This window comes from Ailuropoda melanoleuca, chromosome 1, assembly GCF_002007445.2.
Source record: "Ailuropoda melanoleuca isolate Jingjing chromosome 1, ASM200744v2, whole genome shotgun sequence".
NCBI classification, from domain to species: Eukaryota; Metazoa; Chordata; class Mammalia; order Carnivora; family Ursidae; genus Ailuropoda; species Ailuropoda melanoleuca.
Window position 1 is genome coordinate 153,098,365 of NC_048218.1, and position 19,184 is coordinate 153,117,548.

Below are 19,184 nucleotides of genomic sequence, written 5' to 3' on the forward strand. Positions count from 1 at the left end.
TAAAATAGAAAATACAGGAATATAAAAAATAAATGTTTTAATAAATATTATGAGTCACCACAGATATGGGGGGGAAGGAGGTTAATTTTATGAGGTCCAGGAAAGACTCCCTCAAGTATATCTGTCCTGGAGGAATGGTGCGATGATTCAATCACAAAATGTCATCACGCAAGGCAACCCAAAAAGAGCGTTCTAATCAGGACTTCTGATCTACACAGTTCAGGTAAAGAGTGAATTTATTTTCCAAAGTTCAAGAGTGAAAAGTGGGCACTGTCAATGATATGCATGGACCAGAAGTGAATTGTTCCAGGCAGACAGGGACTACCCCAGTATCCCAGAGGTTCTTAGGCAGGTATCAGCCTATGAGCTCTCTGCTATAAAACAGTCATTGCCACTGCAATGTTGAGGTGGAATGCGTCAAAGACCAGAAATAACTCAGTGTAGGAGATGCTTTATTCATCTCTGTCGACCTTTTTAAGCTTCTATCCCAGGTTGGGAATAGGGAGTCCCTTGTCAGGGCGGGTAACAAGCCACAGCATCTGCAAAATGGGGCCTCTGGGGTTTGAAAACCACCTCATCCATAGATTTGATGGTTGCTTGGAACCATCAAACCAACAACCATAACTAATACAATAGCCCCGTCAAGACACAGTGAGAAATCCCAGTATGTACACGTACACACAAGAGGACATTTGATAAACATTTTTAATCAAGATGCTCAGGATCAAGGCAGCCCAAAAGGTAGAGTCAGCAGTCTGCCCTGCCTTGATTTAAAAATTTTGATCATCCTCCTGCATTATGGGCCACATTACACTTAGTGATTAATTAAATGCTTCATTTTATGGTAATCAGCAGGATTGAACTTATTATATTAAAAAAAAAAAAAGAATCCCTGCTTCCCACTGTCATTAGCATTCTTACGGCTACCTCTTTACCATACACCTTTTGCATAGAGTCTGTGCACTAAGTGATAGACTATTTCAGCCCAGCTGGTATACCACATCATACCGCTCTCCAAGTGTGTGTTAGATTCACATGGGTTAGTCGTATTTAGTTTGAGTGCAGGGATCACTTTTTATAAATCTGTTGTATATTCCATACGGCCTACCTATGGAATGGGGCATTTAATTTGAATGCTTCAGAAAGTGCACGATCAGCTGATTTTATAGCAGTGTTTAATCAATTTGTGGAAGATTCTTATCAAGGGATTTTGAGAGATTAAATCAATGGATTTCCCAACATAGAACAAATTGAAATGAATAATCTCAAGTCTGTTCTAATATGAATGAATTAATATTCACTCAATGAATAAATCAGTGTGTGATGTACTTTTCCTTTGGGATCTAAACTATCCAAACATTTATTTTCATTTTCCTCCTTGCTTTGGTTTTAGAAATACTGCCTCAGGGTTACTACATAATCACAATTTTTTTGTGAAAATAAGTAAACAGCAAATCGTGCAGAAGTCATTTTTCAGTTGATTCTATTTCATCATTTCCTTGATACTGGAATTTCAGAGATAAGCATGGAAAATAATTAGAATGGCAATTTTGCATGTTATTTGTAACATTTACTATTCACAAGCTATTCATGAAACAAGTAAAAATCAACAAACAAAATTGGAATGTATCACATTTGGGCCTGGTATTATACATCTGAGAAAAAAACTAAATATAAGAATAGAAGATTCTTACCTCTTCACATGCTACCCTTTCAATAATGAAGCAAAAGTTTACTCCATAAGTGCATCATTCTAAACAAGCCACCTTTATCTCTGTGTGGCTGAGCACAATGCAAGCAATAGATTTTGAAAGGAACCTATAAGAGATTTGGCAAGTCAGAGAAAAATATTCTATTTCTTTTCATTCAGAAAGTTCTTAGTGTTTAGACTTAAGAATATGGTGAGAGGGTGGTGGAGAGATGCCCATGTTATCTTGATAGCCTAGTTTAATTAATTAACTATTGTTATCTAATCCAGCATGTTTGTGAATTTTTTAAAAAAATTATCTGAAATTATCACTCTTACAGAGTTTTAAACATACTTTCAGTGTGTTGGTGCTTTTATGATGTTAATCAAATCTGTCACTTCAAATTTAAAAAACATGAATGCAAAACAGTCACTGCTTGACAAGGCTTGTGTAAAGGGACTGTTTTTATTTGTTAACATACACCCAAATAACACAGTTATTTTCAAAAAAGCCAATAAGCTGGTTATCTAAATGAACTTTTCTCCCTGCAACAATAATTGGGGCTTTGTAGACATAGGGTTTATGCATAAGGTCTATTTTTTTTCTTTAATAAAGCCATTAAACTACAGGGTAAAACCAAGAACAACCTATTAATGAAGAAACTGCTATAAATTATTAGAAAGCAGAAAAGCCTGCATTTTTTACCTTTTTAATTCCTACATATAACAAAGTACCTCTTGTGGTAGTTTTAATAATACTTTAAGAATAAAAGGATCTAGATGTTTCAGAAATAGTGGTGATGGTTGCACAACATTCTGCATGTAACTAATGCCACCGAATCATACACTTAAAAACAGTTAAAACGTCAGGTTTTATGTTATATATATTATACCACATTTTTAAAACAAAAAAAATTAAAGAATATTTATGATTAAGTATAAAGTAAAATATTTCTGCAGTATTAAAAGTAGGATAGCATTTTAAATTGCAGTTTAAAAAGTAGTGCCATCTACGTTTTTTTTTTCCCCCATTTTTTTCCCCACATTTTTCTTCCTCCAATTAAATTCACATTGAACTACAGGACAAGTACTTTTACTAGCTATTCAGAGAATTCAAATGTATGTAAGATGTCACAGTCCCCTTTGCAGTAATGTGACATTAAAAAAAATTAAGATTTCTCTATAAAACAGTTTCTATGCTTTGAGTTCTACTTTCTAATTTAAAAATCTGTTGCTTCTTCTGAATCATATAAATTCAAATTTACTGTGCTTTAAAAGTTTTCTGGGAAATCTATTACTTTCAGAAGTCATGTTTAATAGCATAAATCATGGGGGCAGTGTTTACAACTTTCTGACGAATTTGATCAGTACATCTGTCTCTTTTGGTAGCAGTAAGCTATATCCTTCACTAGTAAGGGAAAAAAACACAAAAACAAAACACCACCAACAACAAAGTGGTACTTCAATCATTTTGATTTCTAAATGCTTAAAGACTTGGGGGAAAAAACATAGTTTGATGTTGCTGTGTTTAAATAGCACTTGATTTCTTTGTCAGATTTTTCTATAAAGATTATTCAAAAATGGTTAAGGAAACGTTTTAAGTAAGACTGTGTTTCAGCAAAATGTGAATCATTGTTACATACATTTTTAAGTCATTAGAAATTTAAATTAAGAGTGTAGTTAGGTCCAAGTTACAGAAAAAAGTAGAGTTTAGAAATTTGCCTGTGATCACATGACATCTTGACACAAGGACATTTGGTTTTGCCATGAGCCTCAGCTTCTCCTCGATAAAGCCAATGAGTGATAGAGGCATGCGTGCTGGCTGGCACATGGGAGTCATAATTTAGATAGCTACCTTCCCTAAATTTCTTCCTAATATAGTTGCTGAAAGGATTAAGTGAAATAATGTATTAAAAGAGATTAGAACATAAAACTAGAAAAACATTTATCAGGTGTCTTGGGAGCTAACTCACCGTAAAGAGAATAGACCAAAAGTGGGGGAAGGGCAGCAAAGACATTTCTCAAGTGCCTTGGTCATACATTAAATGATTTAAATGATTCAGATGGTTAGAAGCAAGTCAAAAATTTAGGCAACCTTTATCAGTTTTAGATGTGCCACCATCCAGAGTGATCATAATACTTTCAGTTTCTGGACTTTTAGATTTAAATTTTGAGCATATTTAATTTGCTCTCATCACAAATTTCATAGTATGTTTTCTCAAACCATAAGTATAATTTCAATACATCCAAGTGAACTAAAAATGTCTTCCCATAGAAACATAAATATCATTTTAGAATGGAAGTAAATAAGAATATTTGGAGTCTATGAGCAGAATAAAAAGAAAAACAAAACAAAAAAACCCTACCCTACATATAATTCCTAAACCATAGCTATTTTATATATAATTTAACATTCCAAAATCATCATTACTTCTATAAAGGTGTCCACTCTCTTCTTAAACTATATTTTTCCATAATGTTTTTATAAATAAATCTTTCTAAAGGAGTCTCATGTTAAAAAAAAAAAAATTAAAGTCAAGCCCTGAAAGTACTAGTTCAGTTCTGAGTATTAGGCCAAATTCCTCAGTATCATGTCCAACACTGATATCTTCTGGAATCTTGGCTGTTGTGAAATTCTTATCACAATTGCTTAATATGCTCAATAGGCTTTTTAATTTCCTTTTATTATTTTGACCTAATTTCTTTCTTTTCTTTCTTTTTTTTTTTACAACTCTATTTTCTCCTCCTTCATGCCAAACTCCAACTGGAAAATAGCTCACTCACTTATTTTTAAAATTTTTTTTTCTCTTTTAAGACACCCAGTATGAAACATTCAAATGGCCTTCTAATGTTTTGTCTTTATAAGCTCTTGAAAGTGTTGCTTGATAGACCAAGTAACTCATTTTAGAAACTCCCATGATCTAGTTAAATGCTATAACAGTGGGTAAAAGATTTCTGTCCTTGTCATATAAAGATAGGTCAACTCATATTTTAGAGCTGTTCTTTTGAGTAACAGACATACTCTATAATTCTTACCTAAAAAATAGTAATCCCTTGCAGAATTAAGATCATATAGTAACAAGTCATACTAGCACAAAAAGAAATTTATTTAAAAAATATAACTCTGGGTTGGACAACAGAATTAACTGTGCTACTACTCTGTAATTATCACACCTTACTTTTTTTCTCTAATTACATAATATTTACATGAGGCGTTATTAAATCATATCAAAGCTTGATGCAATTACCAGATGCTTTAGTGGAACAGGTGAACTTTAATAGAATGCTTTCAGTACCATTTCTGCCAAGTAAAACTATTTCAATGGTAAACAAAAATGTTCTTCAGTAACTTCTAATCCTACCTCCATCAACAGAACATTTTTGCCCATCGGTAAATCAATCAGTGTATTTATTAGGGTCTTCATCTATTATCACGTAGCTGAGTAACAGTACCCTCCTCGGGCCCCTCCATAGCTACCGGGAACCCGTGAATGATACCGACTTCGAAAATGTGATCGAGTTAAAGATCTTGAGAGGGACAGATTAGAAGAGGTAGGCAGAGGAAGATTAGACTTTAGTAGACAAAGGGATGTGACCATAGAAACAGAAGTCTGAATGAAGAAGCCAGGAGCTGGGAGCTGGGAGACAGAAATGCCAGCAGCCTCCAAAAGTAAAAGTAGAAGTTAGAATGGGATTCTCCCCTGGAGCCTGTGACAGGAAGCCCTACACACGCTTTGATATCAGCACCTTTAGACTCATTTTGGATTTCTGATCTTCAGGGCTACAAAAGGATACATCTGTGTAGCTTCAGACCATTAACTTTGTTATAGCAGCTATAAGAAGTTAAAATAATCTGGAAAAAGGAGGTTCAAATAAACGACCTCTAAAATCCTTCTAGGATTTGAGAGAACTGCTCTGCACAGTTAGCTTTGTGGACTTTTATTTTTCAGCATTTTTCACAGGCATAACTTATGAAAAGTCATTTTTCATGAGTTGTTCAGGATATAATATCCTTTGATTCTTTGTTGGAATCAGTCTGTTGGGTAATAAATAGCATGTCATCATCAAGAGGCAGCAAACACTAGGGGAGATACTCCTTTTAGTTTACTTTACACAGTGGAAGGAAAATGTTATATTTTTAATTAATTTTCTATGTTTGAGTAGCCAATTCATTTAGAAATTCAAAACACGAGATTCTTGCAGAAATCAGCTGCCAGATTTATTAATCTATCTGAAAATAAAAACACAAGCGAACAAAAAGTAGAATAAAAACAGAACTTAAAAAAAAAATCTTTAGAATACATTTCCCGAAAGAGTTTATAATGCAATGTTTAGAACCATTCTGTATTAGAAATATCCTTAATGTTGGCCAATTACTCATTTTGTTTTGTGAGTCACTACATTAAGCATAAAAAGTTTGTCCTTAAATATTATATAATTAATACCAGTTCTTCCTTTGATCCCTAAGATAACTGATAGTCCAATTCTTCCCCAATGGGAAATTAGAACTAGAATTTTAAAAAGAAAAAAGAAAAAGGAAAAAAAAAAGAGGGGAAAAAAAAAGAAAAAATCCTCAATACAATTTCATTTAGATGATATTTTAAAGACCCACTTCTAATTTCTCCTTCAATTTCTCCAAATACGTTAATTCTCTTTCTAATAAATCTTTAGCTGAATATTTTAAAATTTGTTTTTACTCTAAGTGCTGTAAATGGCCATAGTGGGGGGGAAGTTCTCATTTTTAAGGCATACTTCTTAGCCCATAATGGGCCAAATGATATATAATGTATATGCAGAACAATCATTGAAGTCACAGGTTACATACATATGTTGAAATTAAAATAGGCCTTTTTGTAGGATTGAATATGAGTAGTATTGATTATGGTATGTGGGTTTCCCAATAACTGTTCAATTTAGATACATGGGCTGTGATCTGTGCCACATTGGAAAATGGGTAGCCAGGAAATCATCTTTCAACAATCTTTCCTGTGCTCGTCAAGAAATACTTTTATAGGTTCATTTTGGCTTTGTGTTTAAGATTTTTTTTTTTTCTTAACATTTCACTGTAGACGCTTAAAAAAATGTTGTTCCTCTGGGATATTGATGGACTGAACAAAATTCAGGCTTCTTGTTTGAATGGTTTAGCAAGCTATTCAAAGATTTATAACACCATTTACTTTGTTGGGTTTTTTGGGGTTTGTTTTTTGTTTTTTGGGTTTTTTTTGGTCCAAGGTGAATGAAACAACTTATTCCGCTTTCAATTATTTTCTCCAAATGCCAAACACAAACAAAACAAAAACCTCTGAAACTTTAAATCTTTAAGTCTTCTTTCAAACAATCCAATCACATTTACACAAGTGTCTAAAACAAGATGAATATCAGTGCCGGCACTATGTCATATACAGCAACTTCCTCAGGTTCTTCGACAGTTTGTAAGTAATTTTCTATTTCACCAAAAGTTACAAAAGTTTCCACAGTTTCCCTTAGCAAGCTGAAGCTTACTCTTCATTTGTCAATGTGCATAAAAGCTGCTTATAGCATAGCATGGCGTAAGCGATCTTTTAAGCAATAAATGGTTTGAGTCATCTATTTTGTCCTGAAATGCTATCTGTAGTTAACTGCATTGCTTATAAATGGTCATAGTAAATTCAGCATGAAAGAGAATATTACAGAAAAGACAGCAGCAGAAGCATTAGCATTATCTAATATTTATATATGTTATCAACATAACACAGCAGTAAAAGGTTTAAATGCATATCAACGGGTACCATGTCTAAAAATTACTATAGTACCTATTTAGTGTATTGGATATTTTTCTTAAGGAGTGCTTGCTGTATCTAGAACAGCATAATATGTGATTTAGTACAGTTAATTCTTATCGATTAAATAATGTTTCTTTATGTACTGAAGGAAGTGAGATAGATATTTTTTTTTGCTTCACTGTGATCCCAGATTTAACATTTAAATGGAGATCTCAAAGGACCATGACACATCATTATTTAACTGAAAAGGGCTTCAAAATATTTAAACGACAGTATGATTTGTGTCTAAACAGCAAGGTGGCACCAGGTACACGGAATGCTACTGGCCTATGACTCAGTTTGGAGCCAGAGTCCAAAATTGTGCCCCTCATTTACAGTCATGGTGATCACTCACCTTCAGAGAGAATTACCCATTTTATGGTTATCCTCTGTGAGTCAGATAGAAAGCAAAACAAAACAAAAAACAGCAAATGCGATCTCTAAATACCTTTTTACAACAGGTGCAAAACCAGTCATTTCTAACAATTAAACTGCCATTTACAGTAGTTTATTTTTTTTGTTTTTTTTTGTTTGTTTTTTACGTTTTTTTTTTTTTTTTTTTTGTTTGTTTTTTACGTTTTTTTTTTTTTTTTGTTTCTTTGTTTTTTGTACACCTTGCAGAGACTCAGAAATGATAGGGGAAAATGCCCAAGGCAAATAGTCTCCAAGTGGATATTTACAAATGTGAATTAACTGTACCATAGATACCCAGAGAAAATGAACATTTTCTTATGTTGTTATGAAATCAAATAAACATGATATAGCTTCATCATACTTAAAACCTGTAGGACCCCATCCCAAGCCTAAGTAAAAAGTAATCCCCATATTCCCCCACCCATTCACCCATTATCTTCCTGTTACACAGAATAAATGTTTAGATTACTCCCACCCACCCTCAAATAAAGTGCGCAGTCCATGGCAGACCATAGAATAATGCAACAGGAAAGCCCCTTTTTGTGTATTATTATTTAAAAATAAAATACAAACAACAAAAATCAAACAAAGATCGAAGAGAACTCGGAGATTCTCTGCATCCTGCAAAAAGAGGAGAAGCGCGAGGAGGCCCTGCATGACTGTCACTTGTGTTAATACACATAGCCTTCATTGTAGGGGTGCGGGTTGCAGCAGCCCCCTTCCGGCATGTAGGCCATGCTCTCGTCAAAGTGAGACAGAGGCACCGTGTCCTCTTCATTGATGTGACGTTCCATGTCCGTCTTCAGCAGCGGGCGCTGATTATCTGGGAAGGCCATGGAGAACAGGGCTTCCGGATCACACACAAATTTGTAGACATATCTCTCTCCGGCCACCTGATGAAAACACGGAAGAGAAAAACCCATCCTTATGTATGGTGAGGGATGTTAACTAAGCTTACCGGGGTGATCATGTCATGATATATACAAACAGTGAATCGCTATGTTGTGAACCTGAAACTGACATAAGGTTATATGTCACTTAAGTTCAGAAGAACCACAACCTTCACCATCCCCAAATGGGAAAGAAATTACAAAAACATGGTTTAATATGTCAGAAAGCATGTATAACAAAAGGAAAGCAATCAAGTGTTAGCACATACCATTAAAGCAAAACAAAACAAAACAAAACAAAAACAAAACAAAAAAGTCCTTACTTTGTAGAATAAACTTCAGTCCAATAGAGAGATATGTGACCTTGAGTAATGATTGACCTTGAGTAATTATACATTACATTCATTCCAGGCACAGCTAGAAAGCTTAGCAGTTTGCTCGTTTTAATATAAAGGTAAACTTACATTGTTATTTGGGCGGGGGGATCAATGATTTCATGTGGACATCTTACATTAATTTTTTTTTCCTTTGCTTTAAATGGTAATATCTTTATTTATAAAATAACTGGACCTTTAAGTTGTAGTGTCTCCCTCTTAATATTACATTTCTGAAATTGTAGAAAACCTAAACTTCCAAACCTTAAAAGAAAAATGTGCTGTGTTCCTAATAAGACTAGACTAGTGACTCACTGATTCACAGGGTGAACTGGTTCTTTTCTCTTTTCTCTCTCTTTTTTTTTTTTGGCACTGTGTATTCTAATCTAAAAAAAAGAAAAAAAGATGCATAGCTTTATTTATATGAAAGATGGATCAAGGGACAGCATTATCCTGGGTACATCACTTTTAAAAATGAAGGCAAGATGCATTAGACAGAAGTTAAGGATGTGTGTAAAGTGTCAAATTGAAGTAAGAGGTGTAAAAAAGTGAAAGGAATTTAAAATATACAATGCATACGGAGGAAATGAGAAAAAGAAATGTGACAGCTGCCTGAAATAAAGGAGAAGTAGCATAATTTGTAGGGAATGACATGTCCCAAACTTAAATTTTGAAGAATAATGTTTCTCTAGGAAATTATAAACAATTGGTGAAATAAATATGCACATCCCCACCCCCCACCCGTTTTAACAGACAAAACTGAGGTTCTCAAAAATATGGGGGGGGGGCGTGGAGAGTGAGAGGGGGTGTGTGTATGAATACAATTCTTTGTATTGACATTGAGGTAAATCTTCATGTGTATGCAGAGATTAGTAATTTTAGAAAGGCGAAAATTATTCAATGCCTCTGGGTTCCTATGTATCAAAAAAAGGCACTGCTAGCTGCTTTGTGATGTAGGAGGATGGTAAGTTCATGGTTTATAAACTATCTGTATATGTTTGGAAAATAAGAATCCACTACCAAGAGTGCTACTGTTCTGAACTCACGATTTAGAACACTGTTTCGTCCTGGATGTTTTACCTCGTAAGAGGAACCAATTGAGAGAATCCGAAGAATATGAATATCCTTAGGTTTGAAAACAGCAAACACTTAGTTTTTATGAGTTTGGACAGGTTTCTTAATCAGTCCTCAGTTCCCCTTTTTTTGTGCAATAGAGGTGGGAACAGCTCCTTTGGAAAGCTTCTTGTAAAACTGAGATGGAAGTCTCTAGGACATTGCACAGCAAACAGAGGAGCTGGTGTAAATTTATTTACTTTAATCCCATATAAAAAGGAAATTAGCGAAACTGCCATAAAAATAAAAACAGGCAATATCAGAAACAAAGCTAAGATACGAAATCCTAGTTTTCCTGTTTTTCTTTATTCAAAGCATTTTGAGGGGAAAAAATAAATAAATGGCCTGCACACCTTAGAACATTTAATAACCTGCTTTGTTTTGCTTGGAGCTGTAGAAAAAGAGGTATTTGCCTCAGGCTACTGGTAGCTTTTTTATTCAACTTGTTGCTATTGGTTATAATTAGAAATGATTTGATAGGGGCGCCTGGGTGGCACACTCGTTAAGCGTCTGCCTTCGGCTCAGGGCGTGATCCCGGCGTTATGGGATCGAGCCCCACATCAGACTCCTCCGCTATGAGCCTGCTTCTTCCTCTCCCACTCCCCCTGCTTGTGTTCCCTCTCTCGCTGGCTGTCTCTATCTCTGTCAAATAAATAAATAAAATCTTTAAAAAAAAATGATTTGATAAATCACTGTGGGGAATTAAACTGTACAGCATGCACTCAAGATTATATGATCTCTTAAGGAGTCAGCCTTAACTCACGGCTTCCTACTACTTTTCTTATGAAAAAACATTTTTGGAACTACTACCATATTTATTGAACTACGTTAAATGTCACGGAGTTTAGAACAAGGGCTGATAACTACCAAGGGAAATCATGTCTTTCATTATTAGTAATAAAATTACAATCTAGAAAATGCTGTACCTTAAATATACCCAAACCGCAAAGCTGAGATAGAGAAAACATGAATTTTATAGGAGAGAAGAACCAGAAGTTAACAAGGAAGTAGCTTTTGAACTGTGCTTTGAAATACTAGATATTTAAATTATGTGTTAACTTTTTAAATCTCAGAAGGAACATAAAAAAACTGGCAGAAAATTAAAAATTATAGATTAAACCAAAAAAAAATAATGATTTGTCATTATATTATCCACAAATATCTACTGTCAAAGTATTTGCATAGATTTCTCTAGGCATTTCTAAGTTTTGAAATAGAAGGTTCACACATGCACAGTCTAAAAGCCATACTCCATCATTTCTTATCTCTTTCAGAACTACTGAAATAAGCAGGGTTTTTTTACATGTTTAGATCCATTTGATTATTTTTATTTCAATTTCTAAGCTTTCCATTTAATTGTCCTTCATATACACCACATACATACATAATTTAAGTTTATAAACAAGTGTGGTCATAAAAACATTTTCCCCTACACACCGAAATACAAAATTCTACATCATAGGTTTTTTGTTTTTTAAGGACAGCATAATTTCCCTCTGCACGACTCTTAGAATTTTCTTTAGTATGGTACAGATGTTAGGTAAAATCAGAAGGTAAGACACTCTATACAGAGGGAACAATATCAGTGAAGCAATGAGGGAGTCACAGTTGTGTCAAATGGTAGCAAGTAAAATGGCTCAACACATATGAGGAAGAAGTGTGAATATGTCCGTAAAAATTGTAAAAAGCCTTCATTTTTATGTTACAAGTAGACTTCAATTTTGTACATTTCACCATTAAACAAACTATGCTTTCTTAAATTATGCACCAACACCCCAAAAGTTCTGTCACATACATTTTGCTAGTCTATATTAGCTGATAAATAAATTGCTGCAAATAGTTTCTTTTACCTTATTTCACTTAATGATGACAACAACTTTATGAAGTAAGAACACCACCATTTAGCAGAAAAGGAATCTGTTCAAAAGGTGATCCACTGAGAAGGCAGCATGCAAGCCTAAATCCTGTCTGCATTTGCTTTGACCGCTGCGCACCACTGCCCAGGGGAACTGGGCACCTACAGCGCCAGCCCACCCCACGCGTCAGGAGTTAGCGAGATGGTGAGGGAAATGAAAGGAATGGACTGCGTCTCAAAGGATTTGGCTGCAAATGGAAAAGGTGGGTGGGAGGAAGGGAAGAATTAAAAAAGGATCCCAGGGTTGAGGTGGAGAGGACGGGGGAGCAGGTAGTAAACGGTTATATATCTTGAAGGTGAGATTCAGGGAAATAGGAAGCAAAGAATTCAGCCTTATCTTTCGAGATTCTTGGGCATTCTAATGTCTGAGCTGGCAAACTCCAGAGCACTGATTCCCTTTGGTCTAAAAGCTCAATGATGCTGTTTCCTCTACTCTAGTAGGTTCCATGTAGCAACTGGTCTAGTTTTTCTTGGCATAACTATAGTGGCATAAAAATATGCCACAATCTGCAGTATCTAACTATGTTTGTGTCCCCCAAATGAACAAAGGATGCAAAATAAAACAGTAATGTTCACAAGAGATACATCATAAACACAGTTCACAGTCTAGACAATTGGAACGAATACACATGCAGGGCTGAAGGATGTAACAGTAATAGCCAGTGTTTAATCTTTATTCATTTATTCATTACCTTCTTCAAAAATTGTATATTTTGTTCTAAGTGTACTTCATTTGTTTTATCTTAATCCTTTTTTTAAGCCACCTTGAACTAGTAAGAGAAGCTCATTTGAGATAAAATACAATTAACTTCATTCACCAATGAAATATCAAATACTTATTTTTAATAAACGGTTTAGCTTTTAAACAGCAAAACCAGGCAAGACTTCAGACAAGAAAAGTGTTTTCAGGAGAATAAGAAATGTTCTGAAAATTTTAAGAATCAGAACAAGGAGGGGAAAAGTAAGAATTCAGTTACTGCTGGAATCCATAAACAAAAGCATTTCAAAATTATGTAATTGTGGCGAATGCAGCAGACTACCGACTTCTGGGGATATATGGGAATATTAGTACTGAAACAACATTTTTTACCAAATACGGTAAAGTTGGGACTCCCAGAAAGTCTACTAGTTTCTAGAAGATAGGTCTATAAAGCCCATGAATTTATAAATAGAAAGGCTTGTTATATCAAAACCAAGAGCTAAGCATATGTTAAAATGAGTGAAAACCTTGCTTCAGCAATGCAATGATATGTGGCTTTTAAAGTATGACATGCAGATTAATGTGAGACATTTCAATGAATTTTAATGCTGTTGTAGCTGCTCACCTTTTGCATGATTCCTTTCTCATAGTAATAGCGAAGCGAACGGCTAAGCTTATCATAGTTCATAGCTGGCCTGTTTTTCTGAATGCCCCAACGCCGGGCCACCTGCCACCAAAACAGAATTTACATCGTAGTGTTAAGTATTACCTTATCAAGATCTTTCATAAAACATTAGTGAATTAATCAGTTACTTCCAAATCTTCCAAAATACATCCAAATTAAAGACATAAGTAAAGAGGCAAAAGCTATCATGAACTGAATTTTCCTGTGTCCTGGTTTGCTTTTAAGCCAGGCATGCAGTGATCATTCTGAAGCTTCACAACAGAATTCTTTGTCACTATTGTTTTGGATACAAAATTAAATGGAAATAAGGCGATGTGTTTACAATGGGAATGAACAGGCTGCAATTCACCATTCTGAGATATACTGCCCGTTCTTTGCTTCTTAGTTTTTCAGATAAAACCTACAGACCAAGAACAGCTTAGTGATCTCTTTGTGAAGGTGTTTTCTGAGGTTATGATACACTAAAGAAAAAAATTTCCTGTTTGATACCAAATAAAAGAATGAACAAGTGGCACTGTATGTGTAGCAGAGGAAACAGTATACAAATTCATAATCTGAACTGCAAATAATTTTTATTGCCCAAAGCAGCACCAGAATAAAACTGTAACCAATACTAAACTGGGGAATTAAGCATTCATTTAGAGAACAGTAATTGGATACTAAAAATAAGAAGGAAGTGGAAAAGGTCACCATGTACATGAGTCCACAAACAAAAATCTCTAAAGCAGAATGTCTACTTTGTTGTTTAGTGAAAAATCTCAGAGCTTTTGAGAATGTGGCTTTGGGGGAGCAACTTATCAGGCAAAGCAGAGTTTTTCAAGGAAAACTCCTTCCCCAATGTACAAGTACCCCCCACCTAACCACCATCCTGGGCTGGCTGAAGCATCACACTGAACCGTGTAGCCTGCTTTTGCAACCCCAGCTAAAGTCAGGTTCTCATTAATTCCCATATTTTATTAGTCTGAGCAGAAAGTGCAGCTGTCATGCATACCTAGGCAACCCCAAGAGAACATTATCTAATAGGGTTAGTGTTTTCCTTCATTTCTATGAAATTCCAAGTTGTTGCTATGTCACATATCCTAAAATAGACTGCTTTTCAGAGAGATCATTCTGTCTCTCCACTTTATTAGCAATTACCTTTCCCCAGGGTTTGTTTTTTCTTTCAAAAATACTGATCCTTGCTATTTTCTCCCTCCCTAATTTGTATTTCCTGAATGAAGATACAATGTAATTTAGCCACATGCATCAGTATACTTTTTTAAGAGCAGAGAGATGTGATGTAACAGGAACATGACTACACATGCAAGCAGTCACCATGGCAAGCACATCCGAATTTTCCTAAGATAAATTACATTTTAATGTAAGTGTTCGAAGCCATAGTGCAATGGGAGGGTGGCAATAAGAAACGAAAGCCATACTATCTAAATAAAATGTCTTTTCTTTTTTTTTTTTTTTAAAGATTTTATTTATTTATTCGACAGAGATAGAGACAGCCAGCGAGAGAGGGAACAAGCAGGGGGAGTGGGAGAGAAAGAAGCAGGCTCATAGTGGAGGAGCCTGATGTGGGGCTCGATCCCATAACGCCGGGATCATGCCCTGAGCCAAAGGGCAGACGCTTAACCACTGTGCCACCCAGGCGCCCCTAAAATGTCTTTTCAAAACCTAACAATGGACATCAGCAAATCTTTAACAGATTTGGCAAGTAAACAGCACGCTAACCGGGAAGGGCCATGAAAAGAAACTCTTACTATTTCCTTAAATTGAACACCAGTTTCTGAATACCTTTTCATTTGTAAATGATTCTCCTCTAGAAATTCACCAGGATGCACCTAGAAAGTAAAATACTTGCAAACTTTAAGACAACCCAGTGGAGGGTGCCTGGGTGGCTCAGTCAGTTAAGCGTCTGCCTTCAGTTCAGGTCATGATCCCAGGGTCTTGGGGTCGAGTCCTGCACTGGGCTCCCTACACAGCAGGGAGTCTGCTTCTCCCTCTGCCCACCCCACCAGCTCATGCTGGCTCGCTGTCTCGCAAAAATAAATAAAAATTAAAAACAAAAAACAACAACAAAAAAAACCCAGACAACCCAGTGGAAGTCTCCAGGGAAAGAAAGATGATTTTTTTTGGATACCATCAGCATAGTCTGACTCTTAGGATGCCAGTTAATTCTCAGCACAAGTGGGTATTAGTAGACATTTTAAAGGAATAAAATATATTCCTAGAGCTGTGTGGATTCGTTCAACATCACATTCATCATAAAGAGAAGTGGGACACACCAAAATGCCTATGAGATGCAGACAAGTTATGCAGGGTGAGTAAGTTCTAGAGATCTGCTCTACCACAACATGCCCACAGTTAACAATACTGTATTGGACACTCAAAATCTGACAAGAGGGCAGATCCCATGTTAAATATTATTACCACAATAATAAAAATAAAACAGATTGAAACGTAAACTCAACAGATAATACAAATAATTTCCAGGATAGGTTAGACCACCTACAAACTCAAAAGCCCATTCAGCCCTCCTGTGTGAGCCACCCACCACGGCTATCTCCAGCACGGCTAAAAGCCAAAGCAGCATTCTCAACGTGGAGTGGGTGCAGTAGTGGCAACACTTCCAGTGACTTCCTTACGATACTCCTTCAAGTGAAAACTTCGACTCTTAGTAAGGAAACTGAAAAGGCGACTGCAGTATAAAAATCTCTCTTGGGGCACTTGGGTGGCACAGTCGGTTAAGCAGTTAAGCGACCAACTCTTGTTGCAGTTCAGGTCATCATCTCAGGGTCGTGGGATGGAGTCCCATGTTGGGCTTGGCGCCCAATGTGGAGTTTGCTTGCTCCTCTCCCTCTGCTCCTTCCCCCATGCACACTCTCTCTCTCAAATACGTGCATAAATAAAATCTTTTAAGAAAATCACTCTTATCAAATGAATTAAGTAAGAAAAATGTAATAGCTCAAGTATTAACTGATTTTTAAAATCATGTTTGAATACCCAACAGTAAACCTGGAAACCACAATCAGGTCCTCGTTATCAGACTTCCTGGTAACTCTCCTAGCTCAACAAGTTTGAATATCTTTGACAGACTTCTCTAAGTCCTAGAGATGTTTTACTATGTTAATAATTGTTTCCTGAGATAATTCCCTAGGATCCATGGTTAACTTGAAAATAACACCTCATTACCTCAAATATCTCAAAAAGAGAAGTGAAAGAGCATGTGCCTGCTAATGTTACCCAAACACACCGAGCAGATAATCAGCACAGGACGACAGTCTCACTCAATATCATTTTAAACTGCACAATGAAATAGAAAGAAATGAACCAATGAGTATCTCTTACAAGGATGGCTCCAGAGGCGCCTTCCAGGAGCCATGCTTACAGAGACCCTCAAAGATCTCCTGTGTGGTACAAGAAAGAGGGTGACTGTGGGCCACAGAGGCAAAGAAATTTCACTAAGACTTTCCAAAGAATAAATGTAAATGGCACAGCCATTGCCTAATGGAAGCAGTTGCCAACAATGAGTAAAGCGGCATTAGAAATGTGATGTTTCATTTTGAACAAAAGCCTTAGGAGACTTAGTACTTACTGAACAATTACCACTGAGTTAGTTACTCTTTGGAAATGGTCTACTGACTCTGAATCACCTGGCTCTCTTTTACTTTATGAGTCTACCACAGAAAAGGTATCGAGATGTTTGTTTGCTGTACTGAACAGATGTAATGGTATGTCTTTCCTGCATTCAAAAATCACAGAAATTCAGAATCTGATGAAGTTGATGGTCACCTGTTCAAGTCTTCTATTCTACTTATTCAACCTGACCATCATGAAAGCTCATGAAAGTCAACAATGCTAAATAAAGAACTTAATGATGTTCGTAAAGGTTTCATTCTTCTGAGATCAGTAATGACCAACATAATTCAGTAATTTTTCCACCTTAATCAAATATATGGGAAAAATAAAAAGTTCTGTTTGTGCTCACTTCATTTTAGTCATTGGAAAAGGGAAATAACTGCTATAAATTCCTGTTGAACGTACTCAGTTCTAGGATGAACCAACTCTTGCAGTGATTATTAACATGTGTCATGAGGTGAAGAGCACACATTCCCATCATGTTAAAGGGCTTTCAAGTTACTTTATATTAAGTGTTTCCAGTCTCCCTTTGCTAGTGCTTCACACTTTTACCGGTCTTTCACTTACATCATTTAAGTACATCTGCATAAATATGAATTTCCTTTGACAGACAAATTAAGCCTTAGACACACTATGAAATTCAAACACCCAAATACTTAGCCCGTACTAGATAACAGATACTTTCAAATTCTGACATTGAGCCCTCTATGCATGTGTGTTTCGTTAGGGCAATGGAGATGCAAAGCTAACACTCTAGACTACTAGTGTACTGAGATAATCTGAAGTAATCATGCTAACCAGCTCCTCTTATTTCAAACTTCTTTTAATACAAATTTGAATTAGACCATCTCTTAAATAAGGAAGATGACTTATTTCCTGGATATCAAACAAGGACATGTTATCTGATTATGAATAAATATATGGTTTCAGAGGGCAGAAAATTTAAGATGTACAGGCCCATTAGCCTAGGCTGTAAATGTCCAGTCGACACTAATCTAAACTAACTACTTTGGGTTCAAAAATAGCTGGATATCTTACTACATTTTACATGTTTCTAATGCATTTAGACCCTACAGCCAGTATGAGCAGTTATAGGCATGTTAATTGAAAGTCATGTAGGGACAACTGGATGGCTCAGTCAGTTAAGCGTCTGCCTTCAGCTCAGGTCATGATCCCAGGGTCCTGGGATGGAGTCCTGCATTGGGCTCCTTGCTCAGCTGGGAGCCTGCTTTTCCCTCTGCCTGCCACTCCCCCTGCTTGTGCTCTCTCTCTCTCTTTCTGACAAGTAAATAAATAAATAAAATCTTTTTTAAAAAGTTATCCATTCCTTTCTTGACTAATGAAAACTAAAGTCAACTTTAATAGTAGCCAAGAAAGCACCTTTAGTAAGATATAAACATTTTATATAAAGGTCACCTTTCTATAGAGGTCCATAATGCTATCGGTGGGTTATGCTGTAATAATAATAGTAGTTTTAAGCCTAAAGCTAGACCTGGGGAGAATAAAAATTGAACTGAGAAGTTCTTCAGGAAAACACTCCAGTGCATGGGGGTCATATTCATTTCTCATTTTAAATGTACACATTTTTTTTCCTTTGCCCACTTTCTAATTTTTTAAAATTAAAAATTATTTTCAGCATATTAATCAATATATGTTTCTTTACATTGTAATATATCCAATTTTCCTAACAAAAATCTACTAAACCCACCTCTTCAGGCTCAATCAGTTTAAATTCCATGCCTCGCCCAGTCCACGCAATGAAATGAGAATTTGAAGGGTCATCCAGAAGAGCTACCAAAAACTGCCAGAGCTGAAGTGATCCCCGCCGCTGGTATGTGGGCCCTTCCCGATACATCCCTGGCTCCTGTTTGATGTCTCCTAAATCAAAATATGTTAAAGTTGCTATTATTAGCAATATCATGACATTTACATAAAATAAAATTTACATTAAACCAATCATTAAAATGGTAAAATCACG

The 19,184-nt window shown here is 35.8% G+C and overlaps 1 protein-coding gene across 8 annotated transcripts in view; it reads right to left on the reverse strand.

Moving 5' to 3' along the window:
• Window positions 1-4,773: 4,773 nt before the first annotated feature.
• Window positions 4,774-19,184, reverse strand: part of ETV1 (ETS variant transcription factor 1) — a 92,429-nt gene continuing 78,018 nt past the window's right edge. For all 8 annotated transcript variants that reach the window (XM_019804969.2, XM_019804970.2, XM_019804968.2 and 5 more), the window contains 3 exons: window positions 18,915-19,084; window positions 13,520-13,621; window positions 4,774-8,795 (listed from right to left, as the gene is read on the reverse strand). In XM_019804969.2, the coding sequence (XP_019660528.1) occupies window positions 8,574-8,795; window positions 13,520-13,621; window positions 18,915-19,084 (494 nt within the window). In that variant the 3' untranslated portion in view covers window positions 4,774-8,573. The remainder of the gene's footprint in view (window positions 8,796-13,519; window positions 13,622-18,914; window positions 19,085-19,184) is intronic.